Below are 9,073 nucleotides of genomic sequence, written 5' to 3'. Positions count from 1 at the left end.
GTTTACTAGATTCAGTAATCTAGTTCACATCGCTATGTGATTAACACCCAAGGAGTACTAAGGTGTGATCATGTTTTTCTTGTGAGAGAATCTTAGTCAACGGGTATGTCATATACAGATCCGTAAGTATTTTGCGAATTCTATGTCTACAATGCTCTGCACGGAGCTACTCTAGCTAATTGCTCCCACTTTCAATATGTATCTAGATCAAGACTTAGAGTCATCTAGATTAGTGTCAAACTTGCATCGGCGTAACCTTTTACGACGAACCTTTTTCCATAATCGAGAAACATATCCTTATTCCACTAAGGACAATTTTGACCGCTCTCCAGTGATCTACTCCTAGATCACTATTGTACTCCCTTGCCAAACTCAGTGGTATGGCATACAATAGATCTGGTATATAGCATGGCATACTTTATAGAACCTATGACTGAGGCATAGGAAATGACTTTCATTCTCTTTCTATTTTCTGCCGTGGTCGGGCTTTGAGTCTTACTCAACTTAACACCTTGCAACACAGGCAAGAACTCCTTCTTTGACTGTTCCATTTTGAACTATTTCAAAAATTTATCAAGGTATGTATTCATTGAAAAAATCTTATCAAGCATCTTCATCTATCTATATAGATCTTGATGCTCAATGTGTAAGCAGCTTCACCAAGGTCTTTCTTTGAAAAACTTTTATTCAAGTATCCTTTCATGCTTTGCAGAATAATTCTACATTATTTCCGATCAACAATATGTCATTCACATATACTTATCAGAAATGTTGTAGTACTCCCACTCACTTTCTTGTAAATACAGGCTTCACTGTAAGTCTGTACAATAACTATATGCTTTGATCAACTTATCAAAGCGTATATTCCAACTCCGAGATTCTTGCACCAGTCCATAAATGGATCGCTGGAGCTTGCATACTTTGTTAGCTTCCTTTGGATCGACAAAACCTTCCGGTTGCATCATATACAACTCTTCTTCCAGAAATCCATTCAGGAATGCAGTTTTGACATCCATCTGCCAAATTTCATAATCATAAAATGCGGCAATTGCTAACATGATTCGGACAGACTTTTAAGCATCGATACGAGTAAGAAAATCTCATTGTATTCAACACCTTGAACTTTGTCAAAAACCTTTTTCGACAAGTCTAGCTTTGTAGATAGTAACACTACTATCAACGTCCGTCTTCCTCTTGAAGATCCATTTATTCTTAATGACTCACCGATCATCGGGCAAGTCAATCAAAGTCTACACTTTGTTCTCATACATGGATCATATCTCAGATTTCATGGCCTCAAGCCATTTCGTGGAATCTGGGCTCATCATTGCTTCCTCATAGTTCATAGGTTCATCATGGTCTAGTAACATGACTTCCAGAACATGATTACCGTATCACTCTGGTGCGGATCTTACTCTGGAAGACCTACGAGGTTTGGTAGTAACTTGATCTGAAGTTTGATGATCATCATCATTAACTTCCTCACTTATTGGTGTAGGAATCACTGGAACTGATTTCTGTGATGAACTACTTTCCAATAAGGGAGAAGGTATAATTACCTCATCAAGTTCTACTCTCCTCCCACTCACTTCTTTCGAGAGAAACTCCTTCTCTGGAAAGGATCCATTTTAGCAACGAATGTCTTGCCTTCGGATCTGTGATAGAAGGTGTACCCAACAATTTCCTTTGGGTATTCTATGAAGACGCACTTCTCCGATTTGGGTTCGAGCTTATCAGGATGAAACCTTTTTCACATAAGCATCGCAGCCCCAAACTTTAAGAAACAACAGGTTAGGTTTACTGCTAAACCATAGTTCATACAGTGTCGTCTCAACGGATTTAGATGGTGCCCTATTTTAAAACGTGAATGCAGCTGTCTCTAATGCATAACCCCAAAACGATAGTGGTAAAGAGATATCATAGATCGCACCATATCAAAATAAAGTGCGGTTACGACGTTCGGACACACCATAACGATGTGGTGTTCCAGGTGGCGTGAGCTGTGAAACTATTCCACATTGTTTTAATTGAAGACCAAACTCGTAACTCAAATATTTGTCTCCGCGAACAGATCGCAGAAACTTTATTTTCTTGTTACGATGATTTTTCCACTTCACTCTGAAATTCTTTGAACCTTTCAACTATTTCAGACTTATGTTTCATCAAGTAGATATACCCATATCTGCTCAAATCATCTTGTGAAGGTCAGAAAACAACGATGCTTGCCACGAGCAACAGCACTCATTGGATCGCATACATCGGTATGTATTATTTCCAACAAGTCAGTAACTCGTTCCATTGTTCCGAAGAACGGAGTTTTAGTCATCTTGCCCAAAAGGCACGGTTCGCAAGCATCAAATGATTCATAACCAAGTGATTCCGAAAATCCATCTTTATGGAGTTTCTTCATGCGCTTTACACCGATATGACCCAAACGGCAGTGCCACAAATAAGTTGCACTATCATTATTAACTTTGCATCTTTTGGCATCAATATTATGAATATGTGTATCACTACGATCGAAATCCAATGAACCATTTTCATTGGGTGTGTAACCATATAAGGTTTTATTCATGTAAATAGAACAACAGTTTATTCTCTTACTTAAATGAATAACCGTATTGCAATAAACATGATCAAATCATATTCATGCTCAACGCAAACACCAAATAACATTTATTTAGGTTCAACACTAATCCCGAAAGAATAGGGAGTGTGCGATGATGATCATATCAATCTTGAAACTACTTTCAACACACATCATCACTTCACCCTTAACTAGTTTCTGTTTATTCTGCAACTCCCGTTTCGAGTTACTACTCTTAGCAACTGAACCAGTACCAAATACCGAGGGGTTGCTATAAACACTAGTAAAGCACACATCAAACACCTGTATATCAAATATACCCTTTTTCACTTTGCCATCCTTCTTATCCACCAAATATTTAGGGTAGTTCCGCTTCCAGTGACCATTTCCTTTGCAGTGTAAGCACTCAGTTTCAGGCTTTGGTTCATCTTTGGGCTTCTTCGTGGGAGTGACAACTTGCTTGTCAATCTACTTGAAGTTCCCCTTTCTTTCCCTTTACCCTTTTCTTGAAACTAGTGATCTTGTCAACCATCAACACTTGATGCTCTTTCTTGATTTCTACCTTCGTTGATTTCAACATCACGAAGAGCTCGGGAATCATTTTCATCATCCCTTGCATACTATAGTTCATCACGAAGTTCTACTAACTTGGTGATGGTGACTAGAGAATTCTGTCAATCACTATCTTATCTGGAAGATTAACTCCCACTTGATTCAAGCGATTGAAGTACCCAGACAATCTGAGCACATGCTCACTAGTTGAGCGATTCTCCTCCATCTTTTAGCTATAGAACTTGTTGGAGACTTCATATCTCTCAACTCGGGTATTTGCTTGAAATATTAACTTCAATTCCTGGAACATCTCATATGGTCCATGACGTTCAAAACGTCTTTGAAGTCCCGATTCTAAGCCGTTAAGCATGGTGCACTAAACTATCAAGTAGTCATCATATTAAGCTAGCCAGACGTTCATAACTTCTGCATCTGCTCCTGCAATAGGTCTGTCACCTAGCGGTGCATTAAGGACATAATTCTTCTGTCCAGCAATGAGGATAAACCTCAGATCACGGATCGAATCCGCATCATTGCTACTAACATTTTTCAACACAATATTCTCTAGGAACATATCAAAATAAACATATGAGAGCAACAACGCAAGCTATTGATCTACAACATAATTTGCAAAATACTACCAGGACTAAGTTCATGATAAATTTAAGTTCAATTAATCATATTACTTAAGAACTCCCACTTAGATAGACATCCCTCTAATCCTCTAAGTGATTACGTGATCCAAATCAACTAAACCATAACCGATCATCACGTGAGATGGAGTAGTTTTCAATGGTGAACATCGTTATGTTGATCATATCTACTATATGATTCACGCTCGACCTTTCGGTCTCCGTGTTCCGAGGCCATATCTGCATATGCTAGGCTCGTCAAGTTTAACCTGAGTATTCTGCGTGTGCAAAACTGGCTTGCACCCGTTGTAGATGGACGTAGAGCTTATCACACCCGATCATCACGTGGTGTCTGGGCACGACGAACTTTGGCAATGGTGCATACTCAGGGAGAACACTTCTTGATAATTTAGTGAGAGATCATCTTATAATGCTACCGTCAATCAAAGCAAGATAAGATGCATAAAAAGATAAACATCACATGCAATCAATATAAGTGATATGATATGGCCATCATCATCTCGTGCTTGTGATCTCCATCTCCGAAGCACCGTCATGATCACCATCGTCACCGGCGCGACACCTTGATCTCCATCGTAGCATCGTTGTCGTCTCGCCAATCTTATGCTTCAACGACTATCACTACCGTTTAGTAATAAAGTAAAGCATTACATCGTGATTGCATTGCATACAATAAAGCGACAACCATATGGCTCCTGCCAGTTGCCGATAACTTGGTTACAAAACATGATCATCTCATACAATAAAATTCAGCATCATGCCTTGACCATATCATATCACAACATGCCCTGCAAAAACAAGTTAGACGTCCTCTACTTTGTTGTTGCATGTTTTACGTGGCTGCTACGGGCTTAAGTAAGAACCAATCTCACCTACGCATCAAAACCACAACGATAGTTTGTCAAATAGACTCCGTTTTAACCTTCGCAAGGACCGGGCGTAGCCATACTTGGTTCAACTAAAGTTGGAGAGGCAGTCGCCCGCAAGCCATCTCTGTGCAAAGCACGTCGAGGGAACCGGTCTCGCGTAAGCGTACGCGTAAGGTTGGTCCGGGTCGTCTCGTCCAACAATACCGCCGAACCAAAGTATGACATGCTGGTAGGCAGTATGACTTGTATCGTCCACAACTTGTGTTCTACTCGTGCATATAACATCAACATCATTAACCTAGGCTCTGATACCACTGTTGGGTTTCGTAGTAATTTCAAAAATTTTCCTACGCGCACACAGGATCATGTGATGCATAGCAACGAGAGGAGAGTGTTGTCTACGTACCCAACGCAGACCGACTGCGGAAGCGATGACACGACGTAGAGGAAGTAGTCGTACGTCTTCACGATCCAACCGATCAAGCACCGAAACTACGGCACCTCCGAGTTCGAGCACACGTTCAGCTCGATGACGATCCCCGGACTCCGATCCAGCAAAGTGTCGGGGAAGAGTTTCGTCAGCACGACGGCGTGGTGACGATCTTGATGAACTACAGCAGCAGGGCTTCGCCTAAACTCCGCTACAGTATTATCGAGGAATATGGTGGCAGGGGGCACCGCACACGGCTAAGGAATCGATCACGAGGATCAACTTGTGTCAACTTGTGTGTTTAGAGGTGCCCCTGCCTCAGTATATAAAGGAGCCAAGGGGGGAGGGTGCGCCGGCCAAGAGAGAGAGGCGCAGGAGGAGTCCTACTCCTACCGGGAGTAGGACTCCCCTCCAATCCTATTCCAACTAGGATTCCCAAGGGGGAAAGAGGGAGAGGGGTGGCCGGCCACCTCTCCTAGTCCTAATAGGACTAGGGGAAGGGGGGAGGCGCGCAGCCCCCTTGGGCTGCCCCTTTCTCCTTTCCACTAAGGCCCATGATGGCCCATATGGCTCCCGGGGGGTTCCGGTAACCCTCTCGGTATTCCGGTAAAATCCCGATTTTACCCGGAACACTTCCGATATCCAAATATAGGCTTCCAATATATCAATCTTTACGTCTCGACCATTTCGAGACTCCTCGTCATGTCCGTGATCACATCCGGGACTCCGAACAACCTTCGGTACATCAAAATGCATAAACTCATAATATAACTGTCATCGTAACCTTAAGCGTGCGGACCCTACGGGTTCGAGAACAATGTAGACATGACCGAGACATGTCTCTGGTCAATAACCAATAGCGGGACCTGGATGCCCATATTGGCTCCTACATATTCTACGAAGATCTTTATCGGTCAGACCGCATAACAACATACGTTGTTCCCTTTGTCATCGGTATGTTACTTGCCCGAGATTTGATCGTCGGTATCCAATACCTAGTTCAATCTCGTTACCGGCAAGTCTCTTTACTCATTCCGTAATACATCATCTCACAACTAACATATTAGTTGTAATGCTTGCAAGGCTTATGTGATGTGTATTACCGAGAGGGCCCAGAGATACCTCTCCGACAATCGGAGTGACAAATCCTAATCTCGAAATACGCCAACCCAACATCGACCATTGGAGACACCTGTAGTACTCCTTTATAATCACCCAGTTACGTTGTGACGTTTGGTAGTACCCAAAGTGTTCCTCCGGTAAACGGGAGTTGCATAATCTCATAGTCATAGGAACATGTATAAGTCATGAAGAAAGCAATAGCAACATACTAAACGATCGGGTGCTAAGCTAATGGAATGGGTCATGTCAATCAGATCATTCTACTAATGATGTGACCTCGTTAATCAAATAACAACTCATTGTTCATGGTCAGGAAACATAACCATCTTTGATTAACGAGCTAGTCAAGTAGAGGCATACTAGTGATACTCTGTTTGTCTATGTATTCACACATGTATTATGTTTCCGGTTAATACAATTCTAGCATGAATAATAAACATTTATCATGATATAAGGAAATAAATAATAACTTTATTATTGCCTCTAGGGCATATTTCCTTCAAGACCAACCAGTTCTTGCCGCACATCAATGGGTTTTTTGGACCGACGAGGAACACAGGTTCGTCCATGGTTGTATGCTCTCCTTTGTCATGTAGTTTTAATTGTTGTTTGTTTTTAGTAAACATATACCAATTAAGAATGTTGTGCATATTTATTATGTGAGATCAGTAGCTTATGTTGGTGATGATATTGTACTTTACTAAATGTACACTGGACACTGTCAATTTCCATTTACAGCATGGGCGGCCTTGTTAATGAAAACTTTGAGGCACAAGAGGATGAGGATACAACCATGGATGATAATGGATTTTCATTTCGTTGCGGACTGGAGGATACAAGAATCCGGAAGACAGAGGAGGCTCCGATGATGGTAGACAAGAACAAGATGGTGGTCTTGGAGAACAATACTTCCGTTGATCGACCAGTTGTTGCCGCACATCAACAAAAGTTTTGGACCAAAGAGGAACACAAGTTAGTCGATACCTATATTCTTCCTTATCATGTAGTTTTAGTTGTTCTTTATTTAAAATCAACATATGATAATTAAGCTCTGCGAATTAATTCTATGAGGCAGGTATGTTAAATTGATATTGCACTTTACTAAATGTATATCTGGATGTTTACAATTTACATTTTTGATAAATACTAATCCCTGCAAATTAGATATTAATGAACTTTCTTTCTTACTTTACTTTTTGGCTTGAATTTTTTATGTGATTGGACCTTGATTAAAAATTAGAAAGGCAGTAAAATAGGCCATTAAATTCCGATATGGTACGTCTTGTCGCAATCAAACAGATCAATAACCTGTAATGATTGTCGTTTCACTACAGAAAAATAGAGGTATGATAATTTTGAATTTGTAATATGTTTTGGTTGTCTACAAAATGTTCGTTCACTTATGGATTTCTGATATACATATATTCTATCCAGTACCCATAAATAAACAAAAGTAAGCATGCGTTGTTGTAGTGGTTCAAACCTGTCAAATTGGTAGTTTGCTTCAATCTATATTAGTTGCTTCAGTAAAACAACCGCACAATTCATCTTTCAGTAAACAATTTAACCTAACTATTCTTTTGAACATGATGTTCACAGGTCATTTCTTTATGGGCTGGAAGTCTATGGCCGTGGCGACTGGAAAAACATATCCAAGCACTTCGTCGCCACTAAGAGCCCTGTCCAAGTTTCAAGCCATGCACAAAAGTTTTTCAAGAGAATACAGAAAAAGGCATCGTCAGGGACAAAGCGTTACAGCATCAATGATGTCAGGCTCCATGATAATGAGCTATTGGCAGCAAATAATAATTCTATCACCCGGCAAGCCCTTTCTTTCACCGGCCTCAACAATGACCCAAGCTTTAAGTTGCAGGCTCCGACGAGCTCGTTAACAGTCATGAACAACCAAGCTCAGTGCTCCCCTTCCATATATAATCAACAAGTGGGTCATCAGCAAATGTGGAGTGAGGAGCAGATGATGGGTTCTGTTGCAGCTGTTATGGACGGGGTAGGAAATTATGTGCCAGATGGCCAACAAGGATCAGCTTATTTTTATCTTGGCAATGTATGAACAAGATGTAGTAGATCGTAGGCTTGGGCCATGTTTGGAATACTAGCCAGGCATGTGTCCATGAATAAATGGACTGTCCTCCTAAAGATGGCAACAAGACATTATGGCTGGCATGTGTGTTTAATAAGTGAATAAATAGTTCTATTTCCATATATAAAAAGTATTTCACCTTCTATAGTCTCATCATCTTAATAGTGTTTCTCATACTAAAAAAAGTGTTTGCCATCTCCCTTATTCTGTAAGACTATATATTGTTGTTGTATTGCCATATGAAGGCATACATGATGTCTCAATATGTGGTCCTGACTGTTGTATCATAATTTGCCTACATTACGAGATTGTAATCACCCCATGAAAAAGCACAGGAATCTTAGCAAAAAATTAAATATTGGTTGACTAAATCAAATAAGATTCAGTTGCTGAATTACTTGAAAATCAGACCTTCTAGACGATAGTCAGATCCTACTATACTAACATTAGTTTATCTAAAGCATGCATGATGGCTCTTCCCGTTTTTCGTCCAAGAGACCCTAGCAATTAATATTGTGTGGTGTTGCTACATTGCGGCAACGTAATGCCAATATAAAAATATGATGATAGAGTTGATATAAATTAAAATTAAGGATTTCATATTTCACCGTCACTATAGTTCACAGTTTGTCACTAGTGAGTCAAACAGAGAAACCAATCAGTTATAAAAACCATACCCTCACCATGATTTTAAATCCCAACACTCTCCATAATATTAAATTTGTGTCTCTGAGAATGGAGGATGAGGAGATCAGGGGC

The 9,073-nt window shown here is 40.4% G+C and overlaps 1 protein-coding gene across 1 annotated transcript in view; it reads left to right on the top strand.

Annotated features, from left to right (window-relative positions):
- The window catches only part of LOC119329164, a 10,807-nt gene extending 2,523 nt beyond the window's left edge, over positions 1-8,284 (top strand). Inside the window, exons 2-4 of the mRNA XM_037602167.1 lie at positions 6,718-6,772; positions 6,952-7,185; positions 7,813-8,284. Coding sequence (XP_037458064.1) covers positions 6,718-6,772; positions 6,952-7,185; positions 7,813-8,284 — 761 coding nt within the window. The remainder of the gene's footprint in view (positions 1-6,717; positions 6,773-6,951; positions 7,186-7,812) is intronic.
- Positions 8,285-9,073: the final 789 nt, after the last annotated feature.

This window comes from Triticum dicoccoides, chromosome 7A, assembly GCF_002162155.2.
Source record: "Triticum dicoccoides isolate Atlit2015 ecotype Zavitan chromosome 7A, WEW_v2.0, whole genome shotgun sequence".
Classification (NCBI taxonomy): Eukaryota; Viridiplantae; Streptophyta; class Magnoliopsida; order Poales; family Poaceae; genus Triticum; species Triticum dicoccoides.
Note: the sequence above shows the minus strand (reverse complement) of the source record. Positions and strands in the feature narration are given on the sequence as shown.